At 42.6% G+C, this 18,245-nt stretch overlaps 1 protein-coding gene across 3 annotated transcripts; it reads left to right on the forward strand.

The window, feature by feature from the left end:
- The first annotated feature begins 10 nt into the window (after positions 1-10).
- ogt (O-linked N-acetylglucosamine (GlcNAc) transferase) lies at positions 11-17,261 on the forward strand. Of its 3 annotated transcripts, none has more exons than XM_022235827.2 (20): positions 11-167; positions 1,650-1,803; positions 2,140-2,383; positions 3,165-3,233; positions 7,201-7,317; positions 7,718-7,797; positions 7,957-8,046; positions 8,278-8,625; positions 8,939-9,092; positions 9,207-9,308; positions 9,544-9,723; positions 10,116-10,271; positions 10,422-10,511; positions 10,856-10,981; positions 11,189-11,515; positions 12,315-12,479; positions 13,367-13,519; positions 13,977-14,229; positions 15,073-15,196; positions 15,494-17,261. In XM_022235827.2, exons 1-20 carry the CDS (start codon positions 125-127, stop codon positions 15,681-15,683), a joined length of 3,165 nt encoding a protein of 1,054 aa, XP_022091519.2. In that variant the 5' UTR covers positions 11-124; the 3' UTR covers positions 15,684-17,261. The 3 variants fall into 3 exon arrangements, with proteins under 3 accessions (XP_022091519.2, XP_086989919.1, XP_022091520.2); XM_022235828.2 differs by having other exon boundaries at positions 12-167; positions 1,653-1,803; XM_087133793.1 differs by lacking the exon at positions 15,494-17,261 and having other exon boundaries at positions 15,073-15,200.
- The last annotated feature ends 984 nt before the right edge of the window (positions 17,262-18,245 follow it).

Raw genomic sequence — 18,245 nt, forward strand, 5'->3', positions numbered from 1 at the left:
ATAACCTATTCTTTGTCATCGCACGCGCACTGCAGTCGACTTCGACCGCCATTTTATTTTCGCAACCCTTTTTTCTGTGTTGGACATCGACTAACAAAAGAGAATCATATAAAATCCTGTATTAATGCCTCTAAAAATGGGTGAACCGACATCAGCGAGTGGAACAGGTAAGGTGGTGTATTAACGTTGTCATGATTTCTTTCTTTGTACCTTTGTTTTTCTAAGAACGTCGGAAAATCAGCAAGTTACTAGAAAAAATACGACCATCATTATCAATATCATGATGATCATCGCTGAAGCGTGAAGGGCCGGCATCTAAGTGGCATAGGCCTAACGTTACGTGAAGTTGAAGACGAGTCCTAGAATTAAAAAAAAAAACTCATAGGGGCCTTCCACTTACGTTTCAATTTCACTTAACTTTCAGTTTTAATAAGATATCAGCCATATCAGCAGTTCGAATTGGGTAGTCATTCATGTCATTAGCCCAAGGCGAGCCTGGGAACCCCTAGCCTCACTACTAGTGTGGCACGGACTCTCACTCCCGATCCATCCTAAACCAGACATCCGTATACGCAATTTTGTGTCGGCGTACTGAACATTTTCGGCGCACCCACTTATCACCGTGGGCGCAATTTCTTTTGCATACGAACATGATCCTTGACCTTTCCGTTTTCTAAAAACTATTTTTTTTTACTTTTCTAGTTTTTGCAGCAGTAAAATATTTGTTTTACTTTTTTACTGGGATAATTTATTTAATATGTTTTACTTTGTCAAATTTATGTTTGAATATATTTTTTGATTAATGTGATATCAGACACGGCTGAATTATCTCTGAAAAGAGCCGGTTGGTTTGACGATTCTGGTTTGTCTACATGTACAGCGATGGTCCAGTGAGATGCTTGCACTTGGCAATTCTGAGTGGATTACAACTAACCAATCAAATTACAGACGAACTGAAGATGAAAATGATCCCTAGAGAAATTTGCATAACAAGTACGGTGTGTCTTAATGAGAAGTGTACCCAGCCCAGTTGTTGGCTTGTGTGCCGTAAATCTAAAGTTCAAACACCACCTTGGATACATGTATCGCCAAAACATCAAAAGGGTGGCCGTGCGCATTGAGCCTTGCTGCACGGGCAAAGGCTGTGGTTGAATTTGGAGTGCCTACGCACTTCACTTTGGAACCCCAATTATACTCTAATTGATTTAAAAAGCCACAATTAAAAGTAACTTCTGGTCGACAAACATTTTGCACGACCTTTATTACAACATATAACCTTATCACAATCTTTCAGAATTATACGGGCCTTTTTTTCCAGTTTTACTGCCCGTTTTTGGAAAGGTCAAATTATAAATTCTGAGAAAATGTGAGTTTGTTACTGATAATCAGCCATGCAAATTTGACTCTACCGCGTGTCATGTGAACTTAAAACACAGTTTCGTCTCATGATTTCCCTCAAAACTGAAAACCCTGCCCTGTTTCAAATCATCAACCCTACACTGCTCTTTTAAGAACGTCCTGTTCGTCCTTGTGCCATGATGTAAAAAAAACATGCTTACCGACATTTCACTCTTGGATTCCACAATGATTGAAAGGTTATCAAATTGCATTGGTAACCTCAATGGACACTATAATTCAATTTCTTTCAGCAGGTCTTGCTGAATTAGCCCACCGCGAGTATCAAGCCGGTGATTATGACAATGCAGAGAGGCATTGCATGCAGTTGTGGGCACAGGAGCCAGACAACACGGGGGTACTTCTGCTGCTGAGCTCAATACACTTTCAGTGCCGGAAGCTTGACAGGTGAGCCTTTTGTGAGCATTACAGCACTTCCTCTGGATGCTATCCTAGCAGGGAAGCAAAGACGTTCTGGCTCTTCAGAATCTGCTGAGTTTTGAAGGGTATTAGTCAAATGGGTGGAATGGTTGGGGAGTGTCCTGCCAACAAGTTTAATGGGTTATAAGTAAAGAAAGACCTTATCTGTACACCGTTTTGTAACCATTTTATATAGTTTACATTTATGGAAATAATTTTTAATGTTTACCTTCGAAATGGGCTGTTTCAGTAAAAGCTGCTCAGGTAGCCAGAATTGCCGTTTCACAGTCAAGCATTTTATATTTTTATATCATCACTGAACAGGTCCGCACACTTCAGTACCCTCGCCATCAAGCAGAACCCAATGCTAGCGGAGGCCTACTCCAACCTGGGCAACGTCTTCAAAGAGCGGGGCCAGCTGCCCGAGGCCCTGGAGAACTACAGGCACGCTGTGAGGCTAAAGCCGGACTTCATCGATGGCTACATCAACCTGGCTGCAGCGCTGGTAGCGGCAGGAGACATGGAAGGCGCTGTGACAGCATACATACAAGCACTGCAGTACAATCCTGTAAGTTGGTTGACAAAACTGGAGGCAGTTGGGCCAGGCAAAAGTGGAGGATTGAGGGGTCAGAGTACGAACATTTTGTTAGGCTAGCCTAACTCACTCACTCAAGGACTGCCCAAGTTTTGCGTTGACAAAAGTTCCTCCAAAGAGGAAATTCTATTCCGCTGAAGCTTAAGTTTTCTCTCCGTTGGAAAAATAGTGACCACATTTTCCCTGTCGTCCTGTGGGTCTTGGTCCATTGTCATATCTTTATTTAATTTTCTTGAAATGAGCTCATATTCTATGAAGGGTTATTTACTGGAATTTATAGCTAAAAGAGGACAAAATTCATGGCACTGATGGTTAGAGATATCTTTAATTTTGCAAGTGGTTAGACTGTAAAGGATGTCCTCATACAGTCATTACAAAATGGTCATTGCTGGATAAAATGCTACAGTGTCACTGTGGCTGTTTTCCAGTACTTGACTCCATCTCAGGCTTCAACTGTTTTTTACTTCCTGATTTTGAGGTTTTAAGTGCAATAGTAAGTCTGATTGTGCCACAAAAGATCAAGTAAGATGCAAAAGAGCCAAACATTACAGTACTTCAATTTAAGTTAAACGCTTCAGGCCCACATTTGAGGATTGGCTTCTTTCATCAAGCCTGAGACAGAGAAGAAGTTGAGTATTGGAAAACGGCCTGTGGCTAGAAATGAATTCCCGTTTCTCTCATACTGCATGAGGCCATTTTTTCATGTTCAGATGGCTAGAATTGTACATATATTTCTCTGTCCATTTGCTTATAGGACCTCTACTGTGTCCGGAGTGACCTAGGCAACCTTTTGAAGGCACTCCACCGCCTTGATGAAGCCAAGGTAAAACGAGGGCTACCTTGTCAGTGGGGATTTCAGAGAAAGCCAAACTCCTGATCCATAAAAGCAAACATGGCCCCATAAGGAAGCCTTTGCAGAGTAATTTTGTGTGTGTGTGTGATTGTCGCCACTTTTTATTTAGCTTTTTTGTTTTTTGTATTCATTACAGTTAGTGTCAAGTTTTTTGTTTTGGTTGCTATGGAAATGGATCAATGATGAGAGTAGGGCCCATTCTGCTGTCATAAACTAATAGGTTTTAAGGATGATACATACTAAATAAAAAGCCGTTGGTCTTGAAGAGCATTTATTTCATATAGGAAAAATCAGTAAAAAGATTTAAAATTTTGGAGTCAGTATTTTAGTCTATGAATAGGTTGTCTAATGGGCACCTTAACAGTGAAAAGATAATCCCCTGAAATTCATTTTGACAAATGGGTCCTAAGGTCTAAAATTGTATATTAGGTGAGTTTTTGTTTGCATTTTAAGTCCTTAAATGTTTGCATGGAGGTTGTTCTGTTAAATTTTAGGTCCATGTTTAAACTTTTATTCACCTCAGAATTCTTGTTGGCACGTTAAAAACTGTAGGGTTTGCTGTGGTTAGTAATTCTTGGTTGTGTCCGTAGACAAATTTGGAATCACGGCATATTTTCAGCTCTCCAGACTTGAGGACAGAAACACCCAAACTACACGCCATCTTAAACTTAGCTTGTTATAGACCGAGTCTGCTTTGTCCTTGACATGGTCTGTTGCCTTGTGAACATTTGCAGTCTCATTTGCCTAAATTAGTTTAGCAATATTGGCAGATTTTAGCATAGTTTCTTCGTTGTAAGTCTTGTTTGTGTGAATTTTCTGCAAGGTTTCCTCATGGGGTTGTGCTATCAAAATGTCTTGGAGAATCTGAATCACATTTTTCATTTTTTTCCACTGAGCATTTTATGTCCATAGGCAGTCTTGTTTGCCACAATTGCAAGTTTTGTGGTTCATGCTTGAAGCAGCGTTGCATTGCACACTTTGCGATCTTTGCCAAGCTCGCGATGCGTTTGGATGCCTTGCCACAGCCCAGCACATCAGAGGTGCCAAAGCTGCAGACCAGCTTTTGCCCGTGGGCAAAAGCTTTGCCAGCATTGTTTCATTTGTTCCCACGGCATCATTCGCCGGTTGGAAACGGGTGAAGCAGGGTCTGATTGTATTCATGTTATGTGGGAGACATGGATAGAACACCCATCCCTGTGCTTGAGGTGATTTGAGTGTTGCCAGTCGCTGTACTGCACTCCTAGTCCCAAGCAATGGTGCAACTACTGCTAACGTCAGGGAGAATCGGCCAAGATTACACGTTGATGTACCATTGCAGAGGGAGAAACACCCGACAAAAGGCAGTAATAGGATCAGGGGATATTTCTGAACTGAACTGTGCTCTTTAAAAACCTGCACCGACACTTGAAAAAAGATTGAAATGTAATTCCCAGTGAAAATGCTGAAGGAGAGCTCTGTCACCTGTTTGGTTAAGTGTCAACGGCAGTTTTTAAAGTCACACACATTTGAAATCACCCTTGACCCACTTTACATCCCAATAAAGCCAATTTTCCTTCGTTCCAGAGTTACTTGCAGGTTCATCGGGCTGATCACAAGATACCTGCAATTTGAAAAGGAGTCACACCAACAAAGTCTCACCAGGCTTTGGATTGAAAACCCAAAGTATGCACAGTGAGTGCATCAAACGCGAATGTTCTGTAAAATCCTGGAAGTTCACTCAACTGTGACACAGTGGTGCAAAACATTGGTGTGGCTTCTTGCATACTACTGCTTTTTTGCGTGCAAACTAGTGCTGCTCACAGCCATGTGGTAACAGTGAGATATATGTCAAGGTCAAAGGGCGTTTTGTAGCAAGTGCAACAAGTTACTGACCTTCTTGGTTTCATTGACGCACATTTCATCTAGTTGCTGAAGGCAATGAAAGATTTCCAGTCACTGTTAGATAGATCTGACCGTTGGCACCATGGATGTGAGTACCACTGCTGTAGCCTGCGTCCTTACCTTACAGGCAGAACCACAAACCTTGCAAACTTAAAAAATCTGGATTCGTGCATGCAAAGATTTGAAGCACGCCTGTTTGGTCGTTAATGCAAAATCACACATCAGAGGGAGGGGATATTGTACATTTAAGGTGCTTTCTCTTTTGCAGGGAGTAATACCATTTTTTTCCACGACAGTTACCACTAATGAACTCTTCTTTTTCAATCTTTCTTGTGCTTGATGCATTTATAAAGGCTTTTCCCGTTGATGCTTCATTGTCGCAACCAACAGTTTTAATCTGCAGACGGACTCCAGACCTCCAGGCACCCAGTGGGTGGGTTCACACTTGAGGACACTTCTTGTGTATATTACTGTCCTAGTACCTTGCGTGCCACGACCCTGCTGAGAGAAATTACCATGTGTCACCTGGTTTGTATCAGTGAAAAGAAACTGATTGCGGCAGCCGAACAAGCCATCATTGTTTTGATTCGCTACATCTTGAAACTGACGGAAAAAGTCTTCTGTCCAAAATTCTATTTTCCAAAAAAAAATTGTTTGGAAAACATGCACTTTAACACAAACATTGAAAAAAGACTTCTAAAAGTAAATCAGATCATTTTGGGAAAAAAAAGTTCAAATTTGAAATGGAAGAAAAAAAGGCTTTGTTCATGAAACAGAAAACTGGAAAATAAAATCAGATCATTATCTCTCAATATGTTACCCAAAATGATTTTTACACAGTTAATCATTTTTCAGAACTCCTGTGTGGTAAACCAAGAGAATAGCTGACAGTGGATTGTAATTATAAAGTTTGCTGTGCATGAATCCACTGAGGCACATTGCAGCAAATGCAGCAGCGTTGCACCTGCTAGCCTGCCAGCAGCATGCAGAGTGTGTTGATGAGACATATCACGTGCAGGAACCGGACTACCACCCCCCTTCCCCCCAATATCAAGGAACTGAATTGTTGCAGATAGTTGAATCTGCTGAATTCTTGTGAAGGATACCCCAGCAAGACACCTGTAACTCTTGATTCTGATTACTCCCAGTGTGATGGCAAACTGATTCTGTTCCTTTGCCTGTGGCTTGTTCCTGACTGGATATGTGTTTCACACACAGCTTGCAGCAAAGTTAGCAACCACTAGAGTATCTTTGATGATGGAACATGGTCTCAAGTCACTTCTGTGGTCTCTTGCTAATGTTGTGCCATAGTTTGCTGGTTGGCCCCATGAAGGCATAAGAAGAACTGTGACTTTTTTTGGTTTGATTTTGAGTCACACAGATGTCCAGAGCCCTTGATTTCAATCAAAGATGCACTAGTAGAAGAGCGGCCAAGCGCACGCAGCAAGCGTGACCAGCCTCTAAACTCATCTGCTTCATTCACAGTGTTGTGCAGTGACAGTTGACCAGCAAAAAATATTCAGAATAATGGAGCACGTCCCATGACATGCCAGCTATTGGCTGGTGGGTGTTGTCTGGAATAGGTGGGAACATTAGTGGGAAGGGTACAAAGCTGTCACTGCTCAATTGCTCACAGCCATGAGGATAGAGATGCAGCTTGCGCAGCTACGCAGTGCCGGCAAGCAAGTGCCGAGCAAGCAGTTGCCAAAGTGAAGCACAGCTCTTGTTTGTTTTTACACAAATGACAGACTGAAAACAGGCCTCTAAAACCTCCCCAAACCACTGCTCGGTTTTACCGTGTGTAAAGAAATGCTTGCTTGTTATCATACTCGAGCCTGTTTTCTTCTCAATATTGTGTAAATTCAGGTATTCTCTTGGTTTGCTGGTAAGCGTCTGCCGTCATGCCCAATTTCTAATTGTGGTTTTTTGTTCCCCTCCTCCCACATTTCTTTCAATGTCTCCTTTGCCACCATCATTGTGGACTGGGTTCCACATCAATTCCCTCCCATCCCTTCCCCCCCCCCACGTACCTCCATCCATGGGAATCATTCCACAGGCTTGCTATCTGAAGGCCATTGAAACACAACCCAACTTTGCCGTTGCCTGGAGCAACCTTGGCTGTGTGTTCAATGCACAGGGAGAGATTTGGTTGGCAATACATCATTTTGAGAAGGTGAGTGGATTCTTTATGACTGAAACTATTTAAAAGTTTCCTTTCAGCCAAACAAGTAAAAAGTGAAGCCTGTCCCGACCCGGTGTGGCCCTCTTGGCCAATATTTTTCTGGCATGAAGCATTTGAGAATATATTATGCCTCCTTGATGGAATCCCTGCCCATGGCAAGTAATTCACCAGCTTGCAAAATCTATTTAATAACCAAACTGGAGAGACTGGTAGGGAAGTTGGTCACCCAAAGGACATGTGGTCTGCAGCTGCCTCTCATGAGTTCAAAATCCCAACCTCCGGGTTACGCCCAGTTTCCTTGTTCTTAATTCAAGAAGAGCATATGTCTACCGTGCTATTGTCGATACATTTTATTCAGTACATGTATTTTGGTATTATCTTGCCCCCATAGGCTGTCACGCTAGATCCTAATTTCCTTGATGCATACATCAACCTGGGCAATGTCCTCAAAGAAGCCCGCATCTTTGACAGGTAAGGCTAAAAAATGACATAAACAAGAAATAATTTGCTATGTGGCGATGAGATGAATTAGGAAAAGGAGAGCACATGAACTTCATTTGCTGTGTTAAATAGCCCAACCAGTTATTCAAGAATATGATTGTATTAATCTGTGCTTGTTTGTTTCTCCAGAGCTGTTGGTGCATACCTGCGAGCACTGCAATTGAGTCCCAATCATGCAGTGGTTCATGGAAACCTCGCCTGTGTCTATTATGAACAGGGGTAAGCAGCTTGAAAGGAGGCCCATTAAGAGTTTCCTTGGCTGGGGAGGGGGCATGGGGAAGTTAATTTGGGCGAGGGTGGGCTAGGCAAGCAAGCAGGAGTTGAGTAAGGGTCTTAATACAGTTTCCAGGGCAGGAAAACTTGACACATGTATGTGGTTGTATACCATATTCCTAGTGTGTAATTGCTGTACTGATGAATCACTGATCCAGTCTCCTCTCACCTCCCCAGGTTGATAGATCTTGCCATCGACACTTACCGCCGAGCCATTGAGCTGCAGCCCCACTTTCCCGATGCCTACTGCAACCTGGCCAATGCCCTCAAGGAGCAAGGCAAAGTCTCGGAGGCAGAGGAGTGCTACAACACGGCACTGCAGCTCTGCCCGACCCACGCCGACTCCCTGAACAACCTGGCCAACATTAAGCGGGAGCAGGGCCTGACAGAGGAGTCCATCAAGCTGTACTGTAAGGCGCTGGAGGTGTACCCGGAGTTTGCCGCTGCCCATTCCAACCTGGCCAGCGTGCTGCAGCAGCAAGGGAAGCTGCAAGAGGCATTGGTTCACTACAAAGAGGCCATCAGGTGGGTTGTTACTTCTAGCGCTTTGTCCACTTCCAGTGATATTCCCAACCTGCTTTAAAGCTGATCACGCACTTGTTGAACTTGATACTTGTGTCTGCTTATGCTTTTTCCTTTGCTTCAGTCAGTTTGAGGGAGAGGTCATATAATGGACATTCATGCTCACCTATATTTAAGTATGGAAATTGTCAGAAATCATTTCACATTTCCAAAATTTCTCTGTGAGTCAGTACGTTTTTCTTTCTTTCCCTCACATGCTTTGTGTGTGCATTGAGAGCAATATTTTAAATGTCATTTCCAATTTTGTGATGCACAGGATTGCACCGACTTTTGCCGATGCCTACTCCAATATGGGCAACACTCTCAAGGAGATGCAGGACATCCAAGGAGCGTTGCAGTGCTACACCAGAGCCATCCAGATCAACCCGGCCTTTGCTGATGCTCACAGCAATCTGGCCTCCATCCACAAGGTGAGTGTGGGTTGCCTTGCCACTGACGTTCAGAGCTGTTGAAAATCTGAAGAATGTTCAAAAGTACATTTAACTTGAAGTTTAAATGTGAGTGGCTGTATATTTCCCCACCAGGATTCTGGCTCCATTCCTGAGGCTATTGCATCCTATAGGACAGCCCTGAAGCTAAAACCAGACTTCCCTGATGCCTACTGCAACCTGGCCCACTGCCTACAGGTAATGCACTGTCACAATGCCCTGTTGAATCTAGAGAAACCCTGCTGAGAGCGACCTTACTTTTGTTCTGATTCCACTTATTGACCTGTACGTGAATATTTCTGACGCTCTGGTGCATTACATTGGACAGTTTGTACCTTTGAAGGAATGTCATTTTAGAACTCAGGCTGACATTCTCATCGCTTATTTATCAGTGTCTTTATCAAACTGATTTATTTTATGCTCCTCCTACCAGATTGTGTGTGATTGGACTGATTATGAACAACGCATGAAGCAGCTTGTAACCATCGTTGCCGACCAGCTGGAGAAGAACCGACTTCCATCGGTCCACCCGCATCACAGCATGCTGTATCCACTGTCGCCGGAATTCCGCAAGGGCATTGCCAGTCGTCATGGCAACCTCTGTCTAGAGAAGGTAAGTACACGTTTGTATTCTGTTCAGCGTGGAGTGGAGTCCTTTGGAAGTCTGTTTCAGTGCTGATCCTTTCTGTCGTCCTGTGTCATACACGAGACTAAAGCTAAAACCAAGTGCGAATTTAATAAGTGCTCCTGGTGTTTTTGACCTGTGCCTTAATAGCAACCTCCAGTTGATCATTGCCCTTAGATTGCCTTGTTTATATGTTCTGACAGAATTTCAATTTCAGGCAAAATGGTATGCCTTTTGTTTAAAACAGTCGAATCAGTTCGTTGCATAAATCTGTTTTTGATGTTCAAACAGTCACTGTATCGAGATGTGTCTGATGTTCACACCGTTGTGGTGTGGAGATGGTTCCCATGTCATTTGTCTTTTGACACTCCCCCCCTCAGATCAATGTACTGCACAAAGGCACATACCAGTACCCAAAGGACCTGTCTGCCTCTAATGGGAAGCTGAGAATCGGCTACGTCAGCTCTGACTTCGGCAACCATCCAACGTCTCATCTCATGCAGAGTGTCCCAGGCAAGCACAGTGACCAGGTTGAGGTGAGAGGCCATGCCTTGTTATTGTAATCTCTCACAGTTTGTCCTCAGAGGACCAAGTGAACAGATAATAGTACCTAAAATGATGCAGATGTCAGTTGTTTGAGCGGTATTCAGGGACAACTCTCCCCTTCCTGCCTCTACATTCTGCAGGTTTTCTGTTATGCTCTAAGCGCTGATGATGGCACCAACTTCCGGGCCAAGGTGGCCAAGGAGGCTGGAACATTTGTGGATCTGTCACAGGTGAGTGCAAGTCATAACTTACTTGGCCGAGCACGTCATTAGTTATTGCGGATAAGTCTGTTGAGAGTAGCTTTGAAGAAAGTCCAGTTCTTTGAGGGGACTCTGCAGTCCCAATGTGATATTATATCGTTGAGTGATATATTTTCAGACATGTGTCTCAGGTGTGCAACCTTTTATAAATCTGCTAATTCTGTTTGTTATCTGGTTGCATTGTAGAAATTGCAAAATGATACTTGTGTAGGTTTGAATATTTGAGTTTCCTCTTCAGTTTTGTGTTACACATCTTCATATAACAACTGCATTTTGTTTTTCTGTTTGTTCTGATACAAATATTTGTCTTGCAGATTCCCTGCAACGGCAAGGCTGCAGACCGAATCAATGCAGACGGTGTTCATATCCTGGTCAATATGAATGGTTACACCAAGGGTGCCCGGAATGAAATATTTGCCCTTAGACCAGCACCGGTCCAGGTATGATTTGGCAGGTTATTGGAATTTCTTGGTTTATTGTCGAGGGACAGACCCAAGTGTTTCCTGCAAAAAAATTCATTTAGTAAGTGGGTCATCTTTACCACTACTTTGGGTACATGTTGGGTATTGTGATGACAATCTTGAAGTGTCACTGTGCTCCTACAAGAATGAAATCCTTTTCAAATTTTTCTGCTTTTACTCTGGTAGGTCATGTGGCTTGGTTACCCTGGCACCAGTGGAGCATCCTTCATGGACTACCTGATAACGGACATGGTGACCTCCCCGATGGACCTGTGTCAGCACTACTCGGAGAAGCTCGCCTACATGCCCCACACGTTCTTCATCGGGGACCACTGGAACATGTTCCCCCACCTGCTGGACAAGATCATCATCGAGTCTAAGGATGGGCACAAGGGTGACAATGTCGGCATCATCAACACGCTGGATGTCAAGGGCTTCATGGAGAAGGTGAATGCTGTGGTGCCTGCCAAGCCACCAGCGACCACTGCTAATGGAGCAACTCCATCGGAGAAGGTGAGAAACCTTGAATGTTCACGTTTATGCAACTCGGGCTTTTGCTGTAACAGACCGTCTCCCTGAAAATTACGTCTGCACAATCTATGCCACTGCCCGCTGTTTACTTTCCATGTGTCGCGTCATTATTACAGGGGTGTAAAATCGCCCACTTTTTAACGGATTTCCACTTATTTGTTGAAAATGTCGAATTTAATTTTTCACTTGTTTGCTATTGACAGGCCAGATTTCCTTTTTTGTTTTCCTTTCACAAGCCCCAATTTTTTCCTTTTTCTATGGACACGATAGCCAGGCCAAACTGACACTGAACAGTACTGAGCTCCATAATGCACACATGGTCAACGTGCTCACACAGATCCGAAAACCAGGCTAGAATGAGGAAATAAGATAAAGCAACACATTCCATTGGCTCTTTTTGCAAAGATGAGTGTTGATCAGTGACGATCTCTGTAGGAATTGTGTTGTTTCCATGTAACTGTCGGTGTCACAATCGCTCTGATAGGCTTATTTTCATGACGTTTCCTCATATAAGCCATGACTGCACACTTCTCGTGCTACTCACCACATGTACGAGTGTATGGACCACCACGCAAAGCCACTGTGCCTGGGACCCTGAATACTTTTGTGTGTAATCAATGAAAACCGTACCGTCGTGTGTGTTGTTGAACGGATGATCTTATTGTTGTATTTTCATCATCATGTCTGCCCGTAAAGACATCATTCATGGAGAAGGAAAGGTGAAGCACGACAATGGGACAGAAGGAATAAGAAGATCGTGAAATATTTTCTCCCCATTTAGAATGAAAATGCAAACGGCGACAAGCAAGCTGTCGGCTGCAACCCTCTCCAATTTACCGCCCTGGATAGCTCCATTTCACAAGCGTTGAACACCATGGTACTGCAAGGACATGCCCAAGCTTCCATCAATGGAATGAACATCACCCATGGACTGGCTGTCAACCAGGTAACAAGACATTCTTGATTCACCAAAGATGAAGATGACTTTCTAGTGCACTCCATGTGCCTGTGTAAATTGGCCAAGTATGTGCTTCTAGAGACCATAACCATGAGATAGGTGTAGATCTGCAATGCAAAGTGCTAATATGGACATTTAACTTAGGATGCTACAATATTCATTAACCACTTCCTGCCGGGGACTCCGGAATTGGAGACATATGGTTTATATGCGTGGCCGGGTCTCTGAACTCGGACAAAGGAAACTGGGCCCCGTAACAAAAGACCGTACTCCAAACAAAAGACCAGGCTGCTGGGAATTATCTACATTTTTCACTCTCAAAAGTGGTGATAATCCAGCCTTGTTTTGAAACCGTATACCAGGGTTTGGGGCATTGAGAGCAAGCGGATTACCACCGAGGACAAAAGCGCTCCACCACCGCAGCGATGACCCACATAGCACCGCTGCACGCTACTCTGGCCCCTATTGAAAAGAGGTCAGCAGTGCACTGAGCCAGGTTCGGGAACAAAAGAAAGTTACGTAACACCGCAAAATCTGGGCTCTTTTTACAAGGCTGCAGGCCTGGCTGAAATACTCGGGCATCAGTGAAGGTCACCTGTCAACTTAGAGTAGTGCCTAAAGATTACTTTGTGCGGTTATAAACGACCGTTAAATGAAATGGTGAATTTTTGAAGAATTTTGAAAACGGAAAAAATGATAGTCATGCCGGCCCAGCATCATCAACATTGAAAAATGCCCCGCCATGAAGTGGTTAACGGCATAGGAAATTGGAACCAAGTTTTGTCAGCTACTGGAAAATTACCTTTCAGTTTTACCTGTTTGTATTGATATCCTTCAGCGGTCACGTTTTGTGTCTATTGTCTTGTTATTTAAAGGTACAGCCCAAAGCAGCAACTGGAGAAGAGGTCCCAACAACTCCCATCATCACCACCCGCTCCATGTATGGCATACCAGATGATGCAATCGTCTACTGCAACTTTAACCAGTTGTACAAGATAGACCCGGCCACATTGCAAATGTGGGTTTCGGTGAGTACAACTGTTATTCGAAAAATCAAAGAAATTTTAACTGTTTTGGAAGTGTGGTCTCACCGTGAGACGTTGATCTCATGAACCCTTTTCCTACCAAACAGAGAGATTGCTTTTGCGACTAACACAGTAAAGAGAGTGAAGCTGACAAATGGCAAAGTTTCGGTGTATTCTACTCTCACTGGTCCTCTTACAAAACCAGTCATAAGTAACATGAACGGCGGTGACAATTTAATGTTCTGGTGACAATTTAATGTTCTGGTTCCAGTTTATTTGAATAGCTTATGACTTGACTTGAGACCGGATAACTGCCAAACTATGTATTTGTGTTTGCTGTCAAATCTAACTAGTAAACAAAAACATTTAATTTTTTTGGGGGGGAGGATATTATTCCAATCAGTAGTCACATTTAATAGCCTTTTTTTGTCCATCTTTGTTTCTAACTCTGACCCTTCAGATCATCAAGAAGGTTCCTAACAGTGTTCTGTGGCTCCTACGCTTCCCAGCCACTGGGGAGCCCCACTTGACCGCCACTGCCACTCGTCTGGGCATGCCCGCCGGCCGCCTCCTCTTCTCCCCTGTGGCCTCCAAGGAGGAGCACGTCCGGCGCGGCCAGATAGCCGACGTCTGTCTAGACACGCCGCTTTGCAATGGCCATACCACTGGCATGGACGTGCTGTGGGCGGGCACGCCCATGGTCACCCTGCCTGGTTAGTTTCCACATATTGCTTTATTGTTATTCATGGTTTGGTTTTATTTGAATCAGTGCAGCCCAAAGGCTGAAGAAATTCAAATTCACAAGCTTAAAACAGTAAAATCTTAAAAGGGACGTAAACGGGCATTAGAATTGAAATGCACTGTGTTGACCACTTGCCTCTGAAACAGTGTACCACTGTTTGTGGGTTCAGTGCCAGAGGATTATACCACTCAGGTGTCAGTGGAGTTTGCCTGTCTGCTTAGAGTAGTCACCAGACAGTCATTCATGTGGGTGTAAACGTCTAGTAAATGATGTTATGAATTTTTGAAGTATTTTTAATACGGAAAATCTTGAAAATCACATATCAAAACTCATCCCGCACATGCAAATAAAAGTGAAGTAAATTGAACAACCAAAAGAATTATCAGTGACTTCACAGTCTCTGTGTATTGCTCTGCTGTTAAATTTTAGATAACACTTGAAGTGACATGGATTGGTTTTTAACAAATGTGTTTAGCAACTTGACACTTTTTGATCTAGCTTTTTATCGGTCTACATCAAGCACGTCAAACCACAATTTAATCAAAACACAGTTTAGAACAGGATTCAGTTGTAAAAGAAAGGCATAAATTGGAAATGTTTTTTCCTTCAAATCTTCCTTCGCAATACAGCCTTTAGACTATCTGACTATCTCAGTCTTTGATGTCTTGATAATGTTTATCTGCTGTGAAATTAATGAGTGTTGACTCGTGGCATAAATTTGCAAGAGAAGTTCCCTGTGAAATTATCATTCATCTCCAATTACCTAAACACATTCGCTTCAATGCCTAAGTTTTAATCTCTTTCCCTCTTCCAGGCGAGACTCTTGCTTCCCGTGTTGCGGCTTCGCAGCTTCACTGCCTCGGTTGCCCCGAGCTGGTCGCATCCTCCAGACAAGATTATGAGCACATCGCCAGCAGACTTGGTACAGATCCAGAATTGTAAGTACTGTAACCTGACCAGAGTGCAGACTGTGTGCTGAGTAAAGGAGCTTGGAACAGAGCCACTTGAGATTACACCCAAGTAACAAAATTCCTTGCCTTTATTGAAAAAACAGTTAATCAGTAATTCAGCTGACCTCAAAAGATACTGTTTGTTTTGAAAACTTGAAAGCAGTGGCATCCCTTTTACTCAAATTGCTGTAACCATTCTTTTAAAAGCTGCTAGTTAACCACAACCAAAATTGAATATATTTTTAATATTGATTTTTCCGTCCCCCCTTGTTTCTCTGTTTTTAGCCGCAACAATATGAAGATAAAAGTGTGGAAAGGCCGGACAGAGAGCCCTCTTTTCAATGTCAAGAGCTACACTTTGGGCTTGGAGCGCCTCTTCTACCAGATGTGGGAGAAACAAGAAAAAGGAGATAAGGCAGACCACGTCAAGTGGATCTCAGACAACGGTGCATCCAGCTCAGAAAATACCCAGTAAAAACAATTCGCAGAGGGTTGTATTTGGCATTCACGGTTTTGAGAAGCAAGATCGAGATTGAAGATGTTTCTTTTTCAGAACAAAACAGCCAATAGCAAAATTTTTTGGCATGCATGTTTGCTTTTGTAGAGTAGATAATTGACAGTGTGACATGCTGTTTTCAGGGGCACTGTGAAAAAGTTAAGCCCCAAAATGTCAATCCAATGTGCTAAGGTCTGTTCAAGCCAGAATAGCAAGTACTGTAGGACCCAATGCCCAAACACTTGTGTGCCAGTTGATTGCTCATACACCTTAAAAAAACCATTTTCATGTGTGACTATAAATACCAGAAGGTTTTGCTGCTGTGAAACAGTTACTCCCATACCTGCCAACCATTTCAATTTAAACAGAAGAGCCCAAATTTTTAAGTGTTCGGACTGCAAAACTCGCGACATTCTGAATTCTGTAGAAAGAAAAAATACAAAGGTCCTGCAAAAGAGGATACTATTTGCAGAGCAAAGAGGGCAGTATTTGTTGTCAAAATGACAGTTATTGCACATGTTAACTTATGTACATGTAAACAGCTTCTCTGTGGGGCTGCTTGTTTCTCTGTGGGCTCGTAAAATGGATAATCCAATTTCTAACTTCAGTGATGGCAGGTAATTCACTTGTTTGGTTTACTTGCTGTTGAAAAGCATATGGTGAAAATTTGCACGTGTAATTAATTTGGCTAAGCGCACTGTAAATAGCTATTCATGTACATTTATTTAGTTTGATTCGAGTTTACTCACACTCTAACAGTCAATCAAGATGGGGGAAAACACCATTTGCCTTATCTTTTTTAATCCCATTTGCTAGAAGTTAAACATTGGTTTTAATCAGTTAACATAATCTGTTTCAGTAAATTTTGTATATAAATGTATTTTCAGAACATGTGGTTCGATTTAATTTTTTTTTCTTTCCTTGGGTATAAAAGTGAGGAAGTGATTCCGATGTTAGCATGTAAAGCATATGTGATGTTGCACAGAAGAGTCGGTTAAAAAAATGAAAATGGAGGCTCATGTGGTTCACTGGAATGTAAATAAGAGGTATAAATATATACTGGAATCTGAATGGATATGTACAAGATGGAGGATGGTAGGGATTTAACCAAAACGTGTTTTCTCCAAATGATTTTAACCAGTAGTTGAAGTTGTGAAGAATTAATGAGGGTTCCCCATATTTATTGAGCTTTTGTTTTTGGAGAGTTCTTGCACCTCAATGAGGCGTACATTTTGTTGTCAACTATCTCCTATCTCCTTTCATTTTAAAGTCTTAGCAAGTTGACATTGAATTATGTTAATCCCTCAAATGGATAATGCAATGCACCTGTACACCCGTAATTCTCATCGTCGTCCAATATTTCTGTGTTGGGATCGGGACGCAGCGAAACTGAATGGTCGTCTGTCAAAGGCTTTTGTATTGAAATCAGTACTTGCTTATTTCGCTGTTGAAAAAAAAAAGATGGTAATCAAAAAATGTCATTTAACAAGGCCCACCTAAGATATAGTCTTGCATAATGCTTCTTGATTAAAAAGTTACATATTATATCCCAAATGATGACATTCCATGTTAAGACCTGTTTCCTGGTTGGTGATATTGCTGTCCCTCCTTCCTTTGCCCTCCCTCCCCACATCAAATGGCCAAATTTCGTAGTGGCAAGGATTCATGTTTGCAAGACTGAGTGAGTTCAAACGAGAAGTTCCTGACGGAAGTCGTGTGGATTGATGGAGTAAAGAAAGGCCCCTCCTACTCCTAAGTTTGGAAATAAGTCTCCACAATTTTACATTTCAGCCTCCCGTTTTCCTGTCATGACCGTGGCGGTAAGTGAGAATCTATACGTCTGGAAACCAGACTGGATACGGACTTACGCGCGCTCTACCCCTTTACCAGTGACTCCACCATAGAGGAAGGATCTGAAGGATGGGTCCACTTAACAGAACCCCTGAACTGGTCCTTGTCCCTATTACATGGGGACCAGTAGCTAGCTGCAGTTTAACATATGCGACTAGCCCTGTCAATTTGGATGCTTATTATTTTAATTTTTGTCCGGCCAATAGCAATGCTTTAACATGAATTACGATCCAGCCGTAGCGAGACGAATAACACACAAGTAGCTGTCCTTGATCATCCTGTATTGATCACACAGTGTGGTAATTTATTTTTCAATAAATATCATCAATGAATCATTTCACGGCAATTTATTTCAAATCAGAGGTTATTTTGTTAAATTTTGAATAAATAAACAATTTATAGTGAAGTTATTTTCGGCAACTAAGAAGAAGAGAAAAAATATTGTAATAGCTTCTGCTCAATCTGTGCGCAGGCTTCGTTTCCTGATAAACATAAAAGCGGTTTATTGAACCATACGTTCGTTCGGAGGACGTGTGTAAGACGTCGGGGAACCAATCTATAGAAACTTTGGCCATATGGCCGTTTTCCAATACTCAACTTCGTCTCTGTCTCAGGCTTCGTGTAGGAAGCCAATCCTCGATTGTGGGCCTGAAGCGTGTAACTTAAATTGAAATACTGTAATGTTTGGCT

This window comes from Acanthaster planci, linkage group LG02, assembly GCF_054643075.1.
Source record: "Acanthaster planci isolate LZ-2023a linkage group LG02, COTS_SCS, whole genome shotgun sequence".
Classification (NCBI taxonomy): domain Eukaryota; kingdom Metazoa; phylum Echinodermata; class Asteroidea; order Valvatida; family Acanthasteridae; genus Acanthaster; species Acanthaster planci.

Bases quoted from the DNA above. Each gene is read 5' to 3' on its own strand.
- ogt (XM_022235827.2), top strand. From the start codon at position 125: ATGCCTCTAAAAATGGGTGAACCGACATCAGCGAGTGGAACAG. The intron at 2,384-3,164 runs GTAAGTTGGTTG...ATTTGCTTATAG, and splicing joins AAGCACTGCAGTACAATCCT to GACCTCTACTGTGTCCGGAG. The intron at 9,309-9,543 runs GTAATGCACTGT...TCCTCCTACCAG, and splicing joins ACCTGGCCCACTGCCTACAG to ATTGTGTGTGATTGGACTGA.